This window comes from Mus pahari, chromosome 3, assembly GCF_900095145.1.
Source record: "Mus pahari chromosome 3, PAHARI_EIJ_v1.1, whole genome shotgun sequence".
Classification (NCBI taxonomy): domain Eukaryota; kingdom Metazoa; phylum Chordata; class Mammalia; order Rodentia; family Muridae; genus Mus; species Mus pahari.
In genome coordinates this window covers 23,543,756-23,568,139 of record NC_034592.1, presented here as the reverse complement: position 1 = coordinate 23,568,139, position 24,384 = coordinate 23,543,756, and the positions used below count along the sequence as shown (strand labels likewise).

At 48.7% G+C, this 24,384-nt stretch overlaps 1 protein-coding gene across 3 annotated transcripts; it reads right to left on the bottom strand.

The window, feature by feature from the left end:
* Positions 1 to 1,478: 1,478 nt before the first annotated feature.
* Ptgs1 (prostaglandin-endoperoxide synthase 1) lies at positions 1,479 to 23,162 on the bottom strand. 3 transcript variants are annotated; one of them, XM_029537009.1, is made up of 12 exons: positions 23,020 to 23,097; positions 22,824 to 22,922; positions 16,617 to 16,733; positions 16,144 to 16,284; positions 15,832 to 15,975; positions 13,122 to 13,303; positions 12,944 to 13,027; positions 10,871 to 11,117; positions 8,529 to 8,815; positions 4,610 to 4,757; positions 2,711 to 2,824; positions 1,479 to 1,924 (listed from the first exon to the last, which is right to left on the bottom strand). In XM_029537009.1, exons 1-12 carry the CDS (start codon positions 23,024 to 23,026, stop codon positions 1,890 to 1,892), a joined length of 1,605 nt encoding a protein of 534 aa, XP_029392869.1. In that variant the 5' UTR covers positions 23,027 to 23,097; the 3' UTR covers positions 1,479 to 1,889. The 3 variants fall into 3 exon arrangements, with proteins under 3 accessions (XP_029392869.1, XP_021048603.1, XP_029392868.1); XM_021192944.1 differs by having other exon boundaries at positions 1,542 to 2,824; positions 23,020 to 23,162; XM_029537008.1 differs by lacking the exon at positions 1,479 to 1,924 and having other exon boundaries at positions 2,120 to 2,824; positions 10,871 to 11,030.
* Between the last annotated feature and the right edge of the window lie 1,222 nt (positions 23,163 to 24,384).

Below are 24,384 nucleotides of genomic sequence, written 5' to 3'. Positions count from 1 at the left end.
TGTGTGTGTGTGTGTGTGTGTGTGTGTGTGTGTGTGTGTGTGTGTGATGCACATGCATGGGTATGTGACACTAAATTTACTCCACAGGTTTTATCTATATATTTATCCATATATTCATAAATATTATGTGTATATGTAAAACAATAATTAAAGAAGAGAGGTCATGGATTTGAGGAGGAGTAGTCACATGTGACATGAGAGAACTTGGAAGAAAGTGAGGGAGGGGTAATAATGTAATTATATTTTAATTAGGTTTTTAAAAGACTGATTTTAATAAGAAAAGGCCAGAAGTTGCAGGCCATCCTGGGTTGCAAAGTGAGTTCCAGGACAGTCAGGGCTGTTACATAAAGAAACCTTGTCTCAAAACAACAAACAAAGAAACAAACAAACAGAAAAAGAAATGGCCAGAAATGGTCAAAGAATCAGGTATGGAATTATGAAAATAGATACTTGGTAAGCAAGAACAAGATACAAGTGCTCTCTGGCCATGTTTGGCACACAAAGGATCCTTGTATGTTAGAAAGAGTTGGGAGATGGTATGCCAAGGATCGCATTCTTTGTGTCCAGCAGGGCCAGGGAAGAAAGATAATAGGGGCCCCTAACTAGCCAACTAGAAATAGGCTTTCTGAACTTCAAGACAGTGGACCAGCTCTGAAGACCTCCAGGTGAAACCCAGTTCCCCTCCTTTCATGACCAGTCTGGAAGTGTACTTGGTCCAAAGAATAGAGCACAAAGACTTTTCCTGATTTCTCACCTTAGCTGTCTGTCCTTGCTTCCTCGTTGGCCATAGAACATATTTGGCACAGTAAAGGGAGTCAGGCCAGGGCTAGAGAGTAAGGGTACTGGGTCTCCACTGTGGTATTTGTTGCCTGCTCCTTGTCTCCACTGAAACACAAGCTCTGAAGAGCAGAAACCACATCCGTACGTCTACTCACTGCTGAGTCCCCATCCAAGTACCCAGTGCACAGGCAGCGTTTGGAGAAATAAGCATGATCATGAACACGTAGCCAGCACACAAAGTGAAAGCAACCCCCAAACCTCTGATATTGACCAGAGAGGCAAGATCAGGGCTGGCACAGAGCCAAATCAAAAGGGAGAGGAACTGGATTCCAAGCCTGGTCCTGGGTCATGTGGGACTAGCATGTCACTTGGCCATTCTGGAGACCCATCTAGGGTTATATCACCTACTTCATGCTATCATGATGACAATAAGTGAGAATTGGGTGTGCAAAGTTGGCTTAAAGTAGTGTGCTTCTTCTTCCCCTCTCCATTATAAGAAGATATCAACTTAATCCGCTGGTAGAAACTGGATGCTACATCTCTAAGGTTTGGGAGTTAGGTATTCTAGGTGAACAGACAGACAGCGACAGAATATGGCCCAAAGGGAGGGTTGAAGCATCAAAGATAAGGCTTACATACAAGGGTAAGCTGGGAAAGTCTCCCTCTGTGCCTCTGCACACCTAGCCTGTGGGGAGGAGGAAAGCCTCTTCAGTATTCACTTGCAGAAGAGACTTAGAGAGAAACATAGCAAGCAACTTTGTAGAAAGAACTTTATTAGCTTCATGAGAAACAGCTGCCACGAGCAAAGATCTGGATGGGGATAGAACTGTGGTGGTTTCCAACCAAGATCACAGATTAGTCCATCTGTTCCCTCCACATCTTTGGAAAGAGTCTAAGTGTGGCTCCCAAGAACACCTTACTGCCTTGCCCTTTGGTGTAGACATAGATTTGGGCAAGGCCATTCTTGCTGGACACTGGGTTCTTTTGTTCTGTGTCCATTTCACTGAACAGGAAAATGAACCAATTCCACATTCTAGACATTCAAGTTGGGAATGTTTTGGCCCATGTTATAGATCACTGACCAGGAACAGGACCTTCTGCGTCACCTGTCAAATAGTCAACATTCTGAAGGGGCCTCCAAATTCTAGGAAGAAAATTAAGGACCCCATTAACTTTCAAGGGATTTTTTTTAAGGAATTCTATATTCTAAAGTTGCTCACTTGTTTGGTTGTTGTTTGGTTGGTTGGTTGGTTGTTTTGAGAAAGAGTCTCATTATGCAGCCATGGCTGGCCTAGAACTCACTACATAGGCCAGACTGGGCCTCAAACTCACAGAGATCCAACTGCCTCTACCTTCCAAGTGCTGGCACTAAAGTGTGTGCAACCACACCCTGCCCTATAATATAAAGTTTTAAGCCTATATTCCAAATCAACCAGAAATCTGACTTTCTGGGTTGCCAACAAAAAGCCAAGTTCTGAGGAGCCCGATAAAACCACTCCTAACTTTCTTAGTTAACAAAGAATTCAGCATCCTAAAGTGGCAAAATAACAATATTCTAGGCAAGGGTGAGACCCAAAGTTCCAAATGTCAGCATCAGCTCTCACAATGCCAAGCCACGAAACCCACATCAAGGACTGTCTTCCTCAGGAACAAAATTCCTCCCTTGAGAAGGCTGCTTCCCAGCTCCCTCAGAGCTCAGTGGAGCGTCTCACTAAGACAGACCCGTCATCCCCAGGGTAATCTGGCACACGGAAGGAAACATAGGGGCAGGTCTTGGTGTTGAGGCAGACCAGTTTCTTCAGTGAGGCTGTGTTGACAAGGTTGAAGCCCATGTCACCACCGAACGTGCTGGGTTTCCAGTACTCTGGGGAACAGATGGGATTCCCTAGGAGGCCCTTGAGGGAAAAGGGAGCCCCCATCTCTATCATACTTTCCCCAAAGATGGAGTTGGGCTGGCACTTCTCCAGCAGCAACCCTGGGTAGAACTCTAAAGCATCAATGTCACCGTACAGCTCCTCCAACTCAGCGGCCATCTCCTTCTCTCCTGTGGAGCAAGAAGATACAGTCACTCACGATTCTGTTAAGATCAGCCTGGGGATGGAAGCTTCTGGATTTAGTCTTTCTCTGGGGATGACAGAGACTACAGAAGAACAATTTGAGCAACTAGAGGAAGCATCCTAAAATTTAACTTGCAGCCATCAGGGAATAGTCAAGAAAGAAAGAATAAATAGGCCCTTCAACCTGGACTATGTAGTGACAAAAGAGGACAGAGGTCTAGGTCTGTCCCCAAATGGCTTGTGGCCTCAAGTAACTCACCCCATTCTCTGGACTTAATTCTTGGACCATTGTAACATGAAAAAAACAGCCTGTCTTGATCCCCTCAAGTAAGATCTCAAGGCCTTACCTATGCCCAGGCCCTATTTCCTTAGAGTCATGTGTGTGTGTATGTGTGTGTGTGTGTGTGTGTGTGTCTGTGTGTGTGTCTGTGTCTGTGTCTGTGTGTGTGTGTTCAAGTTCACACAGGTCTTCAGAGCCCGTGTACTCTCTGCTCCTTGAAACTCTTTTTCATGGGGGTCATCAAGACTCTTGTTCCAGGACCGTGGGGAGCTCATCTACTGATCCCAGGATCTGTTCCACTCTGTGACAATTGTATGTCCACAGATGATGGACACATGAGACAGACATGGGTTCTCCATTTATCTCCTCAAACCCATCTTCCTATGGGGTACAGTGATCTGTCACGCCAGTGGAGACAAGAGGGCTCTAACTTGCCTGTCCAACATCTGGGGAAATTTGGGGCAAGAGAAGGGGAAAAGGAGAGAGAACAGAGATCTTTTAAGACCTATTTTATTTTTAATTATATACATCTCTGTGTGGACATGTACATGTGAGTCATGTGCCTGTGGCAGACAAGAGCATTGGATCCCCCCTAAGTGGAATTAAAGGCAGCTGTAAGCTTCTGAGATAGGTGCTGGCACTCGAACTTGAGCTCAGGTCCTCTGCAAGAGCAATCTATACTCTTAACTGCTGAGCCATTTATCCAGTCCCCTGTATACAGATTCTTGTCACGATCTCCAAGAGAAGCATTTGGGACGTGTGTGTGTGTGTGTGTGTGTGTGTGTGTGTGTGTGTGTATGAGTGTGTGTGTTTGTGTATATATCTATAGGTATGAGTATGTGTGTGTATGTTTGTATGTGAGACAATGTATGTGTGAGTACGTAGGCATGTATGTTTCTGTGTGAGTATATAAATGAGTGTGTGTGTGTATATGTAAAGTGTAATTTTTTTTTTATTTTGTCTTGTTTTATCAAGGGAGTTAAGCCAAGGACCTCTTGTATGCTGGGCAAATTCTCAACCACTAAACCACAACTCCCCCAACCAAACAGATACTTCCATCATCTTTTTCAGTGCATAGGAACCACTAGACAGGATACGACCCAACCCTTCAGCATCTGAGATGCTAGTGCACTGACAATCTCCCTTTGTTACCTAGCATCTCCCAAGACAAGCCCCTCGCTCCACCACATCTATGACTATTCTCTCAGACAAGAACCTACTTTTCTTACCTCTGTCCTTTTGTTTTCCCCTTGCCATACCTGAAGTGCCCCTCCCTCTATTTTATACCTGGAAAGTTCTTATTTATCCCTCACACCCACCTGGAAGTGGTGTCTCTTACCCAGTAGGCCACTGTCACATTCACTGTCTTCCCCAACAATGCTCAACCCCAGCGCTGGCCACCTGCATCATCCCAGTCTCTCTGCTTGTGATCTCCTGCACTTTCTGGACATGCCTCAAGGGTAGAGACTGTGGCCAGGATGCAGCAACCTACCTGTGAGCTCCTGGAAAGAGGTGTAAGGCTTCAAGCCAAACCTCTTTCGGTATTCATTGAAGGGCTGTAGGCGCATCTCTCGGGACTCCTTGATGACATCCACAGCCACATGTAGAACATGGTAGTCAAAGTTCCTACCCCCACCAATCTGCAAGAGATTAGCATGCTGTCAGTCTCAGAATCAGGCTAAAGTCATATACTGTCCTGTGGAAGGTCTAAGAGAAGAACTCCAAGGCTCCAGTTCTTTCTGAACCAGGACAGAATATGGTGTAGCCCAGTGATCGTGATGCTGCAGCCTGGCTCTAGCCCTACCCTGCTCTTCTCACTCAGAGGCCCACAGTGTCCCTGCTTCCTCAACACTGAAGTGTACAGCACTTCACTTTCCAGTAACTTGAACTCCTTGGAGTCACACCAACAGGTAGTGTCATCTTTATTGAAAGAAAAAACAAAACAAACAAAAAGTCCCCATGAAAAGGAAGACTCCAGATCCCTGGGGCCTGTTAGACAGCCTGCCTAGCTCACTAGGTAAGCTACAGGCCAAGTAAGAAACAAGGTAGACAGCTCCTGAAGAGTGACACACACAGCTGACCTCTCTCTCTCTCTCTCTCTCTCTCTCTCTCTCTCACACACACACACACACACACACACACGAGCCCATAAAAAGTCATAATAACTAAGGAGCATCAATCTTAAGGAAGTTCTATTTCTCCTGAAATAATCATGTATAATTGAGCAGGAAAGAAAAACATAGCTGAATTGAAATCATACGGCTCAGAGCAAAGCAAGCTTGGAACAGCATGCAGAGAGTGGGTCCAGCCCCAGCTCTACCCGTTCCAAGCTGTGTGGCTGGACATGTGCCCCTCAAAGATGCACTAAAAAGTCTAACCTGCAGCACCCACAATCATGACCTTAGCTGAAAATAGTCTCAATTTATTGGTGGCTTAGCTTTGCACACTTCTATCACCCACAGGCAATTACAATCTGATAATATTCAATGGAAAATTCCAGAAACAAACAATTCCTAAGTTTTAAATTGCATGCTATTCTGAGTAGCGTGATGAAATCTAATGAGGACTCTCTCAATCCTGCCCAGGATGTGAATCATCCCTCTGTCCAGCATGTCTGCACTGCACAAGCTCCCTGGCCTGTCAATCACAGAGCATCTGTTATTTATCAAGTCAACGGTCCTGATAGCTGAGGGCTACGCCCAGGTAACCCTTATGCAGTAAACTAAATATCATATATTTATGTCATTCATCACATCCCATGTCCTCATGTAGACACAATGTCAACTCACATCATCCCAAGAGGGGTGAGTAATGTATACCACTGAGAGATAAAGACCTCATTACATACTTTATTACAGAAAATTGTTTTACAATTATTACTACGTCTCTTACTAATTTATAAGTTAATTCAAGTTAATTCAACCTAATTTATAAGTTAAACTTCAATCACCGTTTGTATGTATAGGAATAAATATGGTTTAGTGCTCTACCATTTCAAACATCCATGCTGGGAGGTGTCTTAGAATGTATTCCCTATGGATAAGAGAACAATATAGTCTTCATGGGTGTAGGCAAAATAAAGTCATGCTTCATTAGGAAAGATCCTAATACAAGAAATGATGCCTTGTTTGCTTGTGTTTGATTTTTGAAACAGGGTCTCAGGTAACTCAGGCTGGCCTGGAACTCATCAAGGAACTAGAATGACATTGAACTCCTGATCCTCCTCCTTCCTCCTCCTGAGTGCTGGGATTACAGGAGTGTGCCTGTGTGCCCAGCCCAGAGGTCCCTTCTAACTGATCCTAGAGACATAGAAAAGACACTATGTGACAAGGTGATGGAGGCAGACAGTTGAGTGACCCTTCTACAAGCCAAGAAATACCAGAAACTGTGGGATCCCAGTGGGGAAGACATGGAACAGATCTCCCATTAGAGCCCCCAGGGAGTGTTAGCATGACCCTGCTGCCGCCTAACCATGAGAGAATACGTCTCTGTTACCTTAAGCCACCTGCTCTGAGGCATTTTGTTGGAAAACCCTGGCACACAAAGACTAAGTTTGTGTTTCCTCATATGCAAATATAGGGAAAGTGAGAGCATCTACCTGATATGGTTGTGGCAAAATAAAGGAGACGAAGGAACAAAGCAGTATCACGGTGTGGTCCCATGGCAACATCCACAGACAGTAGCCATCCGCAATGATCATTAGAGAAAGGCCTGCTTTGTCCATCTCTGCTCCTTTTTACTATCCTGAGAGTCAACACCTGTTATCTTCTGGCAATTTCAAAACCCAAACCTTTCACACACTCCACAGCCACATAGCCCACACAAAGGCTACTATCTCTTCTCCCGCACACCCGTGTTGCCACAGAGAGCAGAGGGCAGAAACTTGCCAACAAGCTAATGCTAATTGCAGTCAAAATTACCAGGAGGAAATCTAAATTCACTAGGTACCACAACTTTCTAACAGGGCTGAGAGACTAAGATGACAGAGAAACAGAGGGCTGAAGGTGAGAAAGAGGGATCCAGAGAGCTGGGGTAAAGAAAGGGGTGCCTCCCAATGTAGAGAAGGAGGGATTTCGGAAGGGGTTGGCTAGGAATCCCAAGAAAATGTATTTGTGTGCCTTGACAAGCAGAAACATATTCCTTCCTTTACACTGAGCAAACTAGAGGGTCTGGTGCTTGGCTCCCTCTGAAGCAGATCTCTGGCCTATAGATGGCCACTTTCTCCCTGTACCTACATGTGGTTTTCTTCCTGGGTGAGACTGTCTTAATCTCCTTGTCTTATAAGGGCACTGATCACATTGGATTAGGGCCCACCGCAGTTTTCTAATTAGTGTCTCTTTAAGGATATCTCCAAATGTTATTCTGAGGTCTTCATGGTTAGGATCAGAATATACTAATCTAGGGGATGACAATTCAGCTGATAGGAAATATGGGATTCAAAAAAAGCACTTCATGCAGGCACTTTCCTGTATATTATGACATCCTAATAAGGTCCTCCTGTCCTTCAGAGGCTATGCCCTCTGACCCTCAGGCCTTTGTGCATGCCATCTTCTCCATACAGAACAGGATCATCCCCTATCACCAGCCCCACTGCTCTCCATAGGAAATGCCTGCCCATCTTTACCATCACCCTAACTCAACTCTGGCTCACAGAATTGATGGGGCACCACGGCTTTCTATGCTATGGTCCTCAACATGTCCTTGGAATTCCGAGAATATTAGAAAGCACTTGTCACAGTTCCTTATACACAACAAGTCCTCATATGATACTAGCTGTCACAGGACTGTTTCTCTTCTATGGAATGAATGCCAAGGTGACAGTGTCCAAGAACCACATCAATCTTCTTCAACACCATATATAACCTGGGCACCTGGAGTGATGCCTGGGCTATGGTTTGAACCTGAAATGTGTTCCATAAGTTTCTATTTTAAGCACTAGCTCCTCAAGTGGTGGCGCTACTGGGGGAGCTTTGGAGCCTTTTGAAGATGAGGCCAAGATGAAGCAAGTGGGCCACTAGAAAGCAGCCTTTGAGGGTTACAGCTCAGCCCCTGGTTCCCAACACGTTGTCTCCTGCTCTGCTGTGATGTGAACAGCCTCTGCCTTGAGCTCCTGCTGCCACAACAGACTGGGCCACTCTACCAATGGCCTTCTCACTGTGACAGACTGTAATGCCCCTGAAACTATAAGCCAAACCCTTTCCTCCTTTGAGTGGTTTCTGTCCTTGTAACATGAAAATAACTAATAAAACCTGGCACTGTCACCTAAATTAGAGAATTCACACAGGGATGTTTACTACCACCTGTAGAAGTAACACAGTGTTCATTCCACAGACAAAGAAACTGGGGGGGTTGGACCAGGTCTGTTGTATCCCAGAGCCCACCCCTGATGCCTCTGTTTCTCTGAAGCTTACCCGGCCAGCCCTCTGGCGAGAAAAGGCATCCACCAGTGCCTCCACACCATAGTCCACCAGCATAGAAGTGTTAAATAAAAACTGCTCGTAGCTGTACTCTTGTGAGCCCACTTGGAAGGAGTTGGGCATGAGTGGATGCCAGTGATAGAGATGGTTAAATTCCATGGAGATGCGGTTACGATACTGGAACTGGACTCGGAACAGCAGCTCCGGGTCAAACTTGAGCTGCAGGAAATAGCCACTCAAGTGCTGCACATACTCCTCAATGACAATTTTGATGGTTTCCCCTACAAGGGGGAAGATAAGAAACAAGGTCAGCAGAGCTCAGTGCATGGGAAACGAACATCTCGTGAAAAGTGCTTCCTTTCCTCTCCTTGCTGGTGCTGGAGTTCATTTACTCCCCTCGGTCACTTCTGCTTTGTGTCCTTGTAAGGGGATGTGAAAACAGAACTGTCTCAGATGGGACTGAGAGACACAGACAAGGGCACTGCTGCTCCATAGGAAGGTCTTGGACCCAGGAAAAGAGTCATTCAAGAGCTGGTTTCCATGAGCTAGAGAGAGAGAGATGGCTAAGAGGTTAAGAGCACTGGTTGCTCTTCCCAGGGACCCAGGTTCAATTCCCAGCACCCACATGGTGGCTCACAACCATCTGTGACCCCAGTTCAAATGGATCTGATGCCTTCTTCTGATGTCCATGGGCACCAGCCAGGTGCATGATGCACAGATCTACATGAAGTTATATATACATAATATATGTATATTTAGACATATATAAATATCTAAAATAAATTAAAAGATAAAACAAAAAAGAACCATTTTCCCAACCCTGATGTAGCCTCCCTCCTACAGACCATGACAAGGGTCTGGAGAAGCCAAGCCAGTAACCCCAGAACTTGGGGTCGTAGGAGGTGCTGAGGCAGGAGGGTTTCAGAGTTGATGCCAGAATGGTCTAAATGAAAAGATTTAGTCTCAAAAAAAATTTTTTTAAGCTGAGAAACTCTGAAAGATACAAAAGCACAGTGCTGTATTAGTGAAGAATGTCGTTTCTCTGAAGCCCTCAGTGAGGGACAAGGGTTTTAGAGAGCTCATCTGACAGCTTCTTCTGCTACTGCAGCCAAAGAAAGCCCCACAGCTGGGGAGTCCAGCCCTAAGCATTTGTTTAAGCGTAATACATTTCTCGTGTGCTAATATATATGTCAGAATCTCATGGGCAGGAGTTTCCCTTTGGTCCCTTAGGAAGCAGCTATACACAAAGCAAACAGCCAAGAAAGAAGGAAGTTTGAACATTCCAGAACAATATAAAAACTGGCCAGCTGGATAGTTAGAGGAAACTGTTATCTGAACCAATCGGCCGACAGATAAACTGGCTTTTTAGTAAACTGACCTGGAGCCACAGGACTTGTGGTTAGCAGAACTGGGCTCCAATCCTAGCTTCTCAATATGTAGGCGTCTGAGCCTGAGTCAAGTTATTTGTCTCACCAAAGCTCACTTTCCTCGACTGTAAACTGTAGGCACTATTAATCGCCATGGGATTTCCATATGACCATGTATCCGGTTATGTGAGAAGGGGACAACAGAGGCATTTATGCTGTTGGCATAGGACTGGCAACCTCAGCCGTGTCAACATGGGTCGGCTGAAGTCCTAAATCTGATAACAGTGTCTTCACACAGCAGCCTGCTGGGCAACCTCTATCCACAGACCTGACCTCTCTGATCTGGGCAATACAGACTTCCAAAGAATCAGCCTGTCCTCCCTCAGGCTATTCTTATCCCCAAAGCCCAACTCTTCCAGAAGCCGGTGAATTCGCCTCTATAATTGGAACCAGCCATGCCCAGTTGTGCCCAGAGGTAGTGACTCAGACAAGGAGAGCATGGTCTGGACAGAGGTGTCAGGGTCCAGGCAGGAAACCATCTGACATTTTAGGTTATGGACTCACCCCCGGAGGAGACACAAAAATATCTTGTCCCTGAGTCACTTAGAATCTACCAAATTCTACAAAGGCTGATAGACCGAGAGAGAGAAATTGGGGGTTCCTGAGCATAAGGTAAGCTGGGGTTTGATGCTGGTGTGCTGAGGACTTTAATGCCAAATGGGTACAGCACAAGGGGGAAACAAACTGGGGTTTGAGGTGGCCAATCAAATGTACTCAGAGCCTTCCTTCCTTCTAGCCTCATAGTAAGTCCTCCCATCAACACATGTAGGAACTGAAGCCAGAGCCTGGAGACATGGGCCTGAGTATGGGTAGCCAAACCTGGCTCGGGCTCAGGCTGTGACTCCCCAGGTTCAGTAACACCAGGGTCCTAACCTGCCTGCCTTCCTGCCTCTTGGGGCAAGTGCTCACCTATAAGGATGAGGCGAGTGGTCTGGAAGAGCTGCTCATCATCCCACGTGGGATGCTCCTCCTTCAGCAGGTCGCACACACGGTTATGCTCACGAAGCCAGATCGTGGAGAAGAGCATCAGCCCCGGGAGCAACCCAAACACCTCCTGTCCCACGGCCATCTGCTTTTCGGGCGGGACACCTGGTGGGTAGCGCATCAACACGGACGCCTGTTCCACGGAAGGTGGGTACACCTCTCCGTCCAGCACCTGTGGGATGAGGCCGCCTGGCAACCTGACTCTGGCCCTCCTCCAAGATCCGTCTTGGAGCTCTCCACAGCCGGCTCCTATGTTCCGGCTTTACTACCTCAGCCCTGGCCCATCTGCCTGCTGCTCCCTAAGTGCCTACCCTAAGCCGACTCTTGCCTTTACTTCTTGGGTACACAGCAATCAGTATACCCCTGAGAGAGGGAGGGGGAGGGGAGGAGGGAGGGGAAGGGGAGGGAGAGGGGAGGGGCAGAGGGGAGGGGTAGAGGGAGACCTCCATACAACATGCCCCTAGAGAGGAGTCTGGAATCACCCACAGTAGCTCCCCTCCTCTCACTCAGACATCTCTTAGGAATCCCTGGATCTTCCTGCCTCCAAGCCTCACAGCTAAATGCCCTGGGAAGCAAGAAGATGACCATGGCCCGTTCTTGGCTTCCTCAAGTCCCTTGCAACTTTAACTTCATAGGGGAGCAGTCTCAGCCTCCAGGCTCTCTAATGGTACTGACTGGTTGGTGGCAGTTACCACAAGAGTATCCCAAATACACAAACTGCCAAGTCATATGCAAGTGCCATTCTCTGTTGTGAAGATGCCCCAGTGAATTTTCCTTCAGATGTTTCAGGTTTCCAGACTCCAATGTGGAAGCCACGAGCCACCTGTGGCCCCAAGACTCCAAATTTGACTAGACTGAAGAACTCTATTTCATTTAGTTTAGATTTTTACTTGATTTTGTTTTAGACTTTCCTTTTTTAGATTTTTTTGTATGTATACTATGTATGTATGTATGTATGTATGTATGTATGCATGCATGCATGCATGCCTCCAGTGTGAGCATGGCCACAGAAGCCAGACGAGGGCATCAGATCATTTAGAGCTGGAGTTACAGTAGTTCAGAGCCTCTATGTGGATGCCAGGAACCAAGGCCAGGTTCTCTGCGAGATCAACAAGTGCTCTCAACCGCTGACTCATTTCTCCAGCCCTGTAGTTTTACATTTTTAAAGCTCATGTTTCAGCTACTGGGTATGTGAGTCTACTTATTCAATTACAAATTTTATGAAATCTAGAGAGAGCTACCTCCAATGAAAACCTTTTAAATGCGTATTACGTTTATTTGTGTCTGTGTGCAGAGGCAAGAGCACCCTGGTAGCAGAGCAAAGCTGTGGAGGTCAGAGGATAGCTTGCAGGAATCCGATCTCTCCTGGGGATCAAACACTGGCTGTCAGGCTTGGTGGCAAGTGCCTTTACCAGCTGAGCCACCTTACCAGCCCAAGTAAAGTATGTTATTAAAATCTATCGTATCTGTTTTTTACTTTTGTTACTGAAGTCACTAGGAAATTTGAATTACATATGAGGCTCACCCTACTGTTGGACAGCTCTGGTTTACACAAGAAATCTTGCTACAGCCTGTGCCCTGACGGTCATGTAGGTGACCCCTGATGCACTGTGGTTCACCCATATCCAGACAGTCGGGTACATGATCTGTTGGACTGTGGTTTGCCTGTAGCCTGGCATTCTTATGCGACCCCTGATGGGCTATGGTCCCTTGATGGCTGGGCCCATGGCTAAGATTAACACTGCTCATGTGTAGAGTCCCATCATGGTGTCCATTCCAGGGAATGGGACAGTTAAGGAAATGAAAACATCCCCAGGAGGCCATGGAAATCCATCCCGTTCTTTATTTGCTTTTGCCCTGTTAATTCCTCCCAGCCTTTACTCTCTGTCCTCCTGGGCACCTTCACTCTGGTAATTCTTCAATTTGCCTACCCAGCCATCTTTATAAGAGAGAACAAGGGAGACCCCTCCCACTCTCCCCTCCCCATGCCAGCACTACCTGGTACTTAAGTTTCCCATCCTTGAAGAGTCGCAGGTGATACTGTCGTTCCAGATTATCTCCATAAATGTGACCAAGGTCGACCTGAGGTCAGAGAACAGTCCATTCAGATCACATGGATTCTGATGATCGTCTGCATGTGGCACCTGAGCCCCCCTTCCCTGCCCCACATACTCACCCCGTGGCCTAAGGCCTTGGTAAAGCCAGGACCCATCTTTCCAGAGGTCTTGAAGAACTGGTGGGTGAAGTGTTGTGCAAAGAAGGCAAACAGGATGTTGGTCCCCTGGGGGGCAGGAATGAACTCCCTTCTCAGCAGCAGCCGTTGGGTCAGAAGCTGAACATCTGGTAACTGTTTCTTCCCTGGTTGGGGAGGTAGGAAAAGGCAGAAGATGCCTAGCTCTTGCTTGGACCTACATGCCCTGAGGATCACTGGGCTCCCAGAAGTCCCCAAGGCCAGAGTCTCCTCCCCAGAGCCAGTCCTCCCTCCCCACAGGTAATCTGCAACCTGCTCTACCAAAAGAAAGACCTTGAAGTATTTATTTGCCAAGGAAATGTCTCATATTTGGAATTCATTTTTAAATCCCCTACAGGTGTGCACCTGTAATCCCAGCAATGAGGAGACCGAGGCAAGGATATCTCTAGTTAAAAGCCTGCCTGGGTTACACAGAGAGACAATATCTCAAAATCATAAGAAGGAGCCAGTGAGATGGTTCAGCAGCTACAAGCACCGGGCATAGAGATGTGACCATCTGAGCTCAAGCCCCCAAACCCACATAATGGTGATAGGAAAAAAATCAGCTCCACAAAGTTGTCTTCTGGCCTACACACACACACACACACACACACACACACACACACAGTGAGTGACACATGCGCACCCATACACACACACAGTGAGTGACACATGCGCACCCATACACATACACACATTAATAACTTATTAATTTTAAATTTTAAAAACTCCATTAGAAAATGAAAAGTGGAGCAGTATAGTGTTGTGGAACATGGATTTAATCTCAGCACTCATAAAGCAAAGCAGGCAGACCTCTGTGAGTTCAAGACCAGCCTGGTCTACATGAAGTTCCAAACCACCTAGGGTTTCATAATGAGATCAAAAAGGTGGGGGCAGGGCTAGATGAAGTAAGGCTGGGCAAATGTGGGTAGTGCTGAAACCAGAACATGATTCTCCATCCCTTCCTCTCAATTTTTGTGTGCATTTTCAGCTTTCCCGTAATAAGATAACAACAGCAACACCAACATAGAGGTGGGGTCTGGAGAGATGAATCAGTCATTAAAAGCACTGGCAGCTTTTCCAGAGGACCCAGTTTGGTTCCCAGCATCTTCGTGGCAACTCATAACTATCCCTAACTCCAGGTCCAGGGAATCCAATGCCCTCTTCTGGCCTCTGTAGGCCCCGTATCCACATAGTGCAAGAAATGCAGGTGAAACATTCATACACATAAAATAAAAATAAATCTATTTTTAAAATTAAATATCATAGACCCCATTACCCTGGAGCAAAGTAACCTGTGCTTACAGCTGGCAATGCTATTTGTTAAATGTGTGAGCAGAGACAAGCCCTCTCATCTATGAACCTCACTGATCCCCTCCATAAAATAGGGTGACAGTGTTTGACACAGAGGGCCTGAGAAGTGGTGTGAGAGGAGGTAAGCCCGACAGGGAACAGGTGTGTTGTCTTTCTCAGATCTGTGCTGTCTTCCTCTTATACCACAAGCACTGCCATGGGCAGCAGGCACAACTGTGGCTGTGTCCTGGTAAAAAACTTCAGTTACAAAATTGGCTATAATTTACCTATTTTAAACAATGTCAGTCTTTCTACCCTGGGGTAAAAACAAGTCATCATGAAGCAGGAGTCTGCCGAGACATTACAAAGTAAAAGGTCTTCCTTAATTATGTCCATGTTGGAAGAGCTGTTGCCAACTGCCCTCACAGAAAGAGACAACAGGACTTCCTCCCTCCTGATAAAGATGTTCCTTTACTACACCACATGTGAAGCCCTGAGTTGAAGACTCAGGGTCAATAGATGTGGATTAACATGGTCAACTGGACTCCTCAGACAGGAATCATGCCAGAAGAAAGCAGAGGGAGCAATATCTACCTTATACATTAGAACCATCCTTGGGAAGGATTGATTCCTACAGTGTTGGAAGGAATCAGATATTTCGGTGGCATTGACCATGTTTGGGGAATAGCAGCTAACCATGTGAATGAAAACCATCAATGTAGCACCCCAGAGACCCAAGCAGGGACATCAGTGCACACCTACACTTCAGGATGTGCAAGACTACAAGGCTGTATGGGACTTGTGTCCAACAGCACCATGTGGCAGCAAGTATAACAACAGCACTGCTGGATTGAGCAGCCTGTACCTGACTATGGTGAATATGGTTGGTTCTGAACTGGGTAACCACAAAAGTCTCTTAAGAGTTAGAGACAGAATGAAAAGGAAGCCCAAGAGGACAAATGGGTCTTGGGTAACTAAAGAAAAAAGGGGGAGATACTCTTTGTTCCCAGCCTTGGTGGAGCCTGGAAACTCTAGCAATAAAGCATCAAGCTGAGTTAGCACCCAGAACGGGGAACCCTACTCCCTTCCTTCTTCCATTTCAGCTTCAAGTTACCACCCAACATAAGCCCCTTCATCAGGATGAAGCAGACAGACACCCTGGGGTACCATGATAACCGTAGTCAGCCTCTGCCTCTGACTTTCTTTGTCACCGTAGGCCAGACGCTTAGTTGCCTTTTCTGCCTTTCCTTGATCCTAGACATGCTGTCTTGCATTGCTTTACCCATCTATGAAATGGGTCAGAAATGGCTTTCCTGCCTGCTCTGCCTGAAGAGGAAAACCCTTGCCACATCCCCTTCCTTACCTTTGGTCCCCATGGGTGTGGGGCAGTCTTTGGGTACAGAGGGCAGAATGCGAGTATAGTAGCTCACATTGGAGAAGGACTCCCAGCTGATGTAGTCATGTGCTGAGTTGTAGGTCGGAGGGCTGGGGATAAGGTTGGACCGCACTGCAGAACAAAAATAATGATGACAGGCTGTTCCCACCTCAGTTACACCCCACTTCCCTGCCTCCTCCCATGTCGGCCCTCGCTTTATCTAACAATCGTAGTTTCTCCACCCACTGCTTTTATCAAATGCCAGGTTCCCCAGATTAGAAGGGCCAGCCTCACACCCACCTGTGAGTACCAGGCGCATGAGTATTTCTCGGATGAAGGTGGCATTCACAAACTCCCAGAGCCAGTAGCCATGTGTCAGCAGGAAATGGGTGAACGAGGGGCTGGGCCGCAGAGAATTCCGAATCCAGGTCCAGGTCTCAGCTGCAGGGAAGATGGGAACCACTGAGTCCAACCCTTCTGGCAAGACCTGAGCTACCCACAGTGAGAGGATAGGAACCAAACAGGAATCTATAGAAAGTACCCTTAGGAGTGATGACACATGAAAGAGCCAGGACCCAGAATAGGACAAGGGACACCGAGCATGAAGAACTACCACAAGGGTGGGAGGGGACTAAGAAAAGAGCTCACGCGGGAACATGGATCAAAGCCAGACAAGGAGGGAAAATGAGTCATGGTCAGAGAAGAAGGCAGGTGTGGGGGTATAGAGAAGATCTCGGGAAGCGGGGGAGTTGGGGGCTGGCGGCCTTGCTCACGGATGGTACAGTTGGGGCCTGAGTAGCCCGTGCGAGTACAGTCACACTGGTAGTGGTCGAGGCCAAAGCGGACACAGACACCCTGGTTCTGGCACGGATAGTAACAACAGGGATTGACTGTGGGTGAGAAACAGGTATTAGAGACACCCTGTAGCCTTCTGCCCCGCCCTGCCCTGCCCTGCCCCACTCCTACACCATAGACGGAAACCCCACCCTCTGCCCTGGACCTCCAGCCCAGCTAATGCTAGGGGCCCAAGGGAAAGTTCTCGATCCCTCCCTGCTACCACGAAAGTGGTCAGGGAAAGCGTCCAGAGCCAAGCTGGTGGAACTGAAGCTAGGAAACAGCTGATAAGGCAATGTGCTATGGGCCCCACTTCCTGCCTTGGCAGAGTCTAGCGGCAAGGCCGTGTCTGTGGGCTTCAGAGAGGAGGCTAGGGTATGGGAAGGTTTCTACCAGATGAGCACCCAGGTTGTGAGCACCCAGATAATAGAAACACAGGATCTGCCTAGCCTTCCATTTCTGCAGAAGGGAGGGGGGGGGAACATCAGGCTTCATTATCCCCACTTCCCAGATGAGGAAAATAAGGCCAGAAAAGGTCACCAGGAAATGGTCATATCAGGTCAACTGTCCATGTCTTCACTTCCTCTCCACCTCTCCTCCCCAGACTCAGTAATCAATTCCAGGAAAGAGGTTTTGCAGAACCAAGGATAAAGTACAAGAGACCAGGATGGGGACCCTAAGATCTGTCTATACTCTAAGATCTTGAGGAAGTCAAGCACAGAGAAATCACAAGAAGCCTGGTTGGAAAATCTCCTGAGACAGCCATGCATGAGCTCTTGCATCCACCCCCGTTTCCTCCCTACTCCCACTTCATAGAGTCCCCAACAAGAAAAGCCCCTCCCTGTGTCTAAGTCCTGTCCTTCTGACTGCCACTCTCTGCATCTCTGTGGCCTCAGGTACTCTTTAGCATCCAAGTTAAACAGTCACGCAGGTCTAGCTCTGCCTTTGCGTACTGCTCAGTCGGGGAAACTGGGGCTCAGGGAGAGATAGAGGCTTCGCCAAAAGCAGAGCAAAACCTGGCAGACTCAGGACTCCTGGCTCCGGGCAGGAGGTACCTTGCTTTGGCTTTCACAGAAACGTCAAAATCCTTTCTGCGAGCAAGGCCCTTTCTGGGCATAGAGCCAACAGCATAGGGAACTTTGACAATGTGTGAGAGATGATTAGGGTCAAGAGGGTGGCAAGAAGTCGGAGTAGCCTGGCATGAACTGGCCAGTCATCAGGGAGGCCCTCCAGCCTGCGTCCTCACCTCAGAGCTCACTTCAGCAGTACAGCAACCTCCCTTCCACCTCCAGGGGCCTCCAGATGCCCCCAGAACCACCATCGCCACACACATACCAGCAGAGAGCATACGGGCCATGCATGCAAATAGTTTTGCTTAAGCCCTGGTGACTTTGAACAACCCCACAATGACATTTTTTGTGATCTCTGGCAGAAGTATAGAAGAGAGAGGCCAGGGGGAAGAAGGCTGGACAAAAAAAACAAAAAACAAAAAAACAAAAAAAAAAACCCGGCCTTTCCAAGCTGCACAGGCAGATCTGGCAACAAGACCCAGGGATGAGACGTGCCAGGACCCCAGAGGTCCACATCCCCAAATACGCCCGCCCACAGCTCATCACAGTCCCAGAAAGATCAAAGAGACCTGCATCCACTTTCAGCCTGGCAGGTCTGGAACCCAGCTCTCTGACCATCCCTTGGTCCAGCTCAGCTCACCTGCTGTGAGCCTAGCCACCCCCACCTCCCACTCCAGCCTAAGGCTCTCACTTACCAATGATACACTCCTACTACTCAAAAGGCGGGGGGGGGGGGGGGGCGCTTCCTCTGGGCTTGGCCCCAGTTTCCTACTTCTACCTCAGCAGAAGTCTCAAAGGGTACTGAATCTCAGAGGGGCTACAGCAACCCTCCCTCAACCCACCCTTACCTAGACTACGTTTCTTCTTCACACATCTTCCAGCCTTCCCCCAAGGAATCCTCCTCTGCCCTCTGCCCAAGGCTGTCCAAGTCCTCCTCTCTGATCTCCACCCCTTCCCAGACATTCATCTCCCCATTGGGCTGGGTTCACAGCCTGGGCTTGGCCCATCTGCTTTCAGGGAACCGCTAGTGACCGAAGCTTAACAAATGTGCGTGGAACGAATAAAAAGGCGTGATGAGACTAGCCATCCCCTGCTGGCCAGAGAGAAGCTTTCATCCTCCCAGCAGCCCCCTGAGGCAAGCTGTGATGCCTCCTGATGTCATCAGGATGTCATGACCCTCCCCAAGCCAAAAGAGGGCCCTCCCTCCCTCCCAACCAAACTGTGGCCAGCTTGCCCTCCCTCCTCCCAACTCTCTTTCCATAAACACCAGCTGCCCCCGGACAGGAAAAGTTCTTTTGGGCAGGGACAACAACTACAGGAGCTCCGGGATATGAATGTGTGTGGAGAGGAGACCGGGTACCAGTGGCCATGCTGACTGTGGCCCCCAGGCTGGAGAAAATGGGGCTGCCACTGACTGAGCATCCCCAAGGTGTATTTGTTCCTCCAGCACCCAGCAGGAAAAACGTGCATGCGAGCCTCCCATTGCACAAGGAGGAAGTCTAGGCTCAGGGAAGGCAAGAGGCTTACACGCAAGCCCCACAGCTTCCAGGCTGCAGAACCAAACTTCAAACCTCCTTCCCTCACCCTGCCTGACTCATCTTGGGATGTCTGGGGCTGGCTTCAGGGGAAGGATACAACAGCAATGATGATCCAAAGGCTAAGGATGCTGCTGTTTCTTCAAGGTGAACTGTGAACAAGGTGAATGTGAGAGACTGGTGCCCCAGCCTCCTGCCAGAAGCTGACCTCTAGCATTCCACAAGAAGGCTGGCTCCACCTCTGTGTGATCCCCATGCCCACTCCTAGAGCAGCAGAGGAGACCGCTCTACTGAGACTACCCAGCTCTCTGGCCAACTACAGAGAGGTCCTCTCTACAGAGACCACCCGTCTTTCTTGATGGAGCTAAGGAGCCATCCGAGGAGAGCACTAGGAGGTACAGGCATACAGTCTAATTTACTTCCAGTGACCCACACTCAAGCACAAGTCAGAAGAAGAGTAGAGGAAAGATGAACTGAGAAGTGATGCTATCCCTGGCCATATGCCTTTCACACTTAGGGCCTTGTTTTCCTATCTGTTCCATAAGTAGGTAGAGCAGGTATCTCCAAGGGACTCCCCCACCCTGTCTGTACTCTAGGGGAAGCCAAGCTGTGCCTCTAAATTTTCCCCATCATTTCCCTATCCTCAGCCCAGAACCCTGCAACACTCCCACTGAGCGCCAGCCACTCATGAAGCAGGATAATGGACTGCTACTATGGTGCCTGCAACACACACACAGACCTGAAGGCCAAGACAGCCAACCCACATTCCCCCAGATAACCCTGACCAAGATGTCCCAGCTCTAAAACCCATCCATGGATTGGGGTAAGATGTCCTCCAGCCCAAAGGTTGGGGGGGATCTGGACTCACAGCCAAGCAGGGCATGGAACAGGTAAAGCTAGGGAACACCGAGTTCTCCAGGATGTGTGGACAACATCAGGCAGAAGAGGCTGCACCCAAATCTCCTAAGAATAATATTTACAGAAGCTCCAGGGGACTGGCGTCCAAGAGAAAAGCAAGCCTGAGTAGCCAGGCTTGGGTCCTCCCTGACACCATGCCTATAGGCAGACCCAGGACAGATACCTCCATGACAGGTCCAAGTAGCCACCTCTAGCAGGAACTTAAGGCCCTCTAGGTACACAGACCTACCTAGCTGGGGCTGAATATAGAAGCAGCCAAGAAAGACACAGGGAGGCTTTGGCCTGTGTTCAAGTCTCACCCCACGTGCAGGAGTCAGCCTAGCTTCAGGCTTCTAAGCCTGGCTCACAACACTACTCACCAGTCCATGCCCTCTCCCTGGGCACATAAATGGGCCTGACATGCTGGTGCACACTTATTTAATCCTAGCACTAGGGAGACAGTGGAAAGTGGAGCTCTGTGAGTTCAAGACTAGCCTGTTCTACATAGTGAGTTCCAGGACAGCCAGAGCTACAAAGAGAGACCTGTTCACACACACACACACACACACACACACACACACACACACACACACACACTGGAAGGCAAGCATTTGAACACTATAAANGAGAGAGAGAGAGAGAGAGATTCTCACCTAGCCACAGCTTGTCTGGTCCATGTAAAAAGAAACCTGAACAGGTGGGGAAAATGTGATAGTCCAAAAAGAGACGTTCACACACACACACACACACACACACACACACACACACACACACACACACTGGAAGGCAAGCATTTGAACACTATAAATCCCCAGCACAGTCTTGAGCTCAAATAGGATGCCATCTCCCCCCCCCCCACACACACACACACACACAAGGGATGGGTGCAAAGAGAGACAGGAGCCATCATCCTTTAAAGCAGCCTGCAGCCCCCAACCCATGATTCTTCACACAGGGTCAATACTCCCTCTTTGACATCTTTATACTTCTCTCACCCTTCGCCACACTCACTATCCTACTTAACAATCTGCTGGCACCTGTCTCCACCATCAGACTGTGGACTGCAGAGTCACTCTGGACACCTACATCCCTCCTCATTAGACTGTGACCTCTGTGTCACCAGGCCCCAGCCAAAGGCTCACATAGAAGAAACCCTTGGAATGCAAGACAGAAAAATTCCACTACAGCACAAGCAATATGACTATAGGCAGAGGGGACACCGTGGCTCCAGTCACTTGCAGCTTGGGTCACCAAGTCATGCCTACTCCCTGGCTAAAGAGAGGACACCAAGCCAAACCCAGGGTCTGGAAGGGATGAACATGAACACTTGTGGATTTCCTGGCACAGCCTTGTCCTCCAAGTTGAACTCTACCCTTTCCCTAAAAGAGTCCCAGCAAGGAAGACAGGTGCATAAAACACCAGGTCCTCACGGGGTGGAGGTGGGGATTCCTGGGGTCACGTGAGACCTGGGCTCATCCTGAAACTGAAAGCCTTGGCTCTACCATCAGCTCACTGTGGGGTCACCAACAAGTGGCCCCACTTCCTCAGCCTCTCAAATTTCTGATCTATAAAATGGGATCTAACACACCTGCCTCCCGCAAGCCTGCTGTGTTCAACCAAAGAGAAAGGCACGCACGGCTAATCTTTGTAAACCGCAGCGCTGGATCACAAATGCTTCCTTTCCAAAAACCCAGACTGTCTCCTTTCTAGCAGAGGTGTCCACAGTTCTTTTTCTCACTCAAACCCCCGTCCTGCAGGAAGCCTGCTGTGATTCTCAGTCCGCTCGGTCCTCTGAGCTCCAAGGCCCTGTAGTATCCCCTCCCTTCCCCCCACTGCCAACCTTTCTTGGCCCCCATTTTACAGATGGGCATCCAAACTGTAGAGAGAGGAAGGAAAGGTGGAGGGCAGGGGAAGAGAGTATGGGGGTGGGTGGGGGGAGTAAATTATTTTTCTTTCCTAGAACCTGGTTCTGCCCTGAGGGAGAGAAACCGGGCAGAACTGCAGAACTGGCTTCTTTGGAACCACTGCAGGTACTGGGAGTGTCTGGATTAAGCCGATCCTGAATTCATGAGCCCACTATGCATATGTGACTTGGGGCTGTTATCGCACCTACTGAACCTCAATTTCCTGGTCACTATGTGCCCACTTCCCTATTCCCAGGATAGCTGGTGTCTCCCACCCCCCACCCCTGTATCTACCGTTGGGGAGATAGGTCAAGCGTTAAAATAGACTCCCCAAAAGTTAGAGGCTAAAGAAAGGGAACTCACTGTCCAGCCTGCCTTCCCCTTGGTGTCTGCAGCTTCCTCCCCAAGGAGCCCCCACAGGAAACCGCCGAGATCTGGGGGGCGGGGGACCGGGGTGGGTACAGAGGCTGCTTGGAAAGTCGGACCACAGAACAGGTGAGAAGTTAAAGAACCGGGTCTCTGCTTCCCCTGCCGACTAGGGATCTCAGTGGGCTGTGTGCCAGAGAGATCCCAGGTAGGCCCTAGTCTTTCTCCAGGGACCCCATCCCATAACCTCAACACCCCATTCCCTGGCACCGCGAGCAGAAAGGGGAATCAGGGAGTCCCTCTGGAAGGGAGATGGGCCAAGCCCACCGGCACAGGACTTGGAATTTTCACAGACATCGGGGGGGGGCACCTACCTGGTGAGGGCACCCCAGGATCTGCGAGCAGGACCGAGGGTGTCGGCGGCAGCAGCAGCAGGAGCAGCAGCAGGGGAAACCGGAGCGAGAGACTCCTTCCTGCAGAGGAAGAGAGAGTTGAGCCTAGCGTTCAAGGCTCCGCCTGCAGGCCACCGAATTCCGGGGCGCGTGGGGGCACCACTGGGGTCGGACTCACGACTCATGACTCTGGGAGTGGATGGATGTGCAATGCCAACGGCTGGCTCCTCGGGTGCAACTCCAGCACTGCCCCAGCACTGGCAGGTCCCCTCCCACCCATCTCACGGCTCCACCCCCACTCCTCCCTCCAGTTGTCACCTCCGACCAGCCGACCGCCGACTTCCTCTGCTTCAGCCTTAGCCAAGACGTTTTATTAATTACTGCATGGTGACTGCTCAGACCGTAACTCACGATCCTTGAGGTGCAAGACCTTTTTACAGTGTCAGAAATACATCCATTTGGTATATAGTAAACTGAGGCTCTCTGAGGATGGGCACGAAGGAGGACAAGGCTTGAGGGCAGAACAAATGGTGGAAGAGGCTGGTTTGAACCATAGCTTGCTTGAAGCGGATGAGGAGCAAGGAGGTGAGAAGCCATGCAGTCCAGCCCAGCCTGCACACGGGGTCCAGCATGGAAAACACGCTACTGCCACTCCTGCCAGCCAACAGAAAGCTTCCTTCTCGTGCCCTGGGCTCTGCCTGCTCAACCATTCTCTCCTAGGTCAGACATGAGGAGCTGTAATTTACATTCCAAATACACAGCCTGCCAGTTGGCTCACCTTAGATGAAGTACATGCTAGTCCTTGCTGGTCCTCAGTGTACTTATTTATAAAATGGACATGCAAAACCACCCTAGGCAGTGGGGGATACCCACGGGGCCCCCACCTGCTTAGAGAAGAAGTGTAGGGGGGTGGGGGGAAGGATTGTGGGAGGGGGTGGCTGGGAGGGGGCATTGAGTGGGATATAAAGTGAATAAGTAAAAAATTAAATTAAATTAAATTTAAAAATAAAATTTTTAAAAGATACATATAAAGTAGATATCAAAAAATATGTGTGGCACAAGGCAATTTTGTTTACTGGTAGGTAAAGGTGAGGGGAGTTGTTTTAAAAGAAAAATATAACATTTGTATATATTATCCTTATACAAAAATAAAATTAATGAGACATTTAAAAAAAAAAAAAACTAGGAAAATAGACAGATCCCATGTGGCAGTGGCTACTCTGTGGTCAGAGAACCTTTTTCAAAGTTGCCCTAACTTAGATTCCAGGGCTGGCCAAATGCCACCCTCCAGTTGAATGGCCACTTGCCAGCCTTATAGGACCTAAACATTTGGGTCATTGGCTCCTTTGTACAGCAGGGGAAACTGAGCCTAGAAGGAGCAGAGAATAGGAGAAAAGCCACACTATCCTGGTCCTTTTCCTTTCAAGCTCTCTCCTCAGTTTTCCCAGCACACCCTCTGCCCACGCCCACTGCCCATGCCCACTGCCTACGCCCAGAGGCACAGCTTGGTGGATGGGCCCATTCATCCTTGTGCTGGCATCTC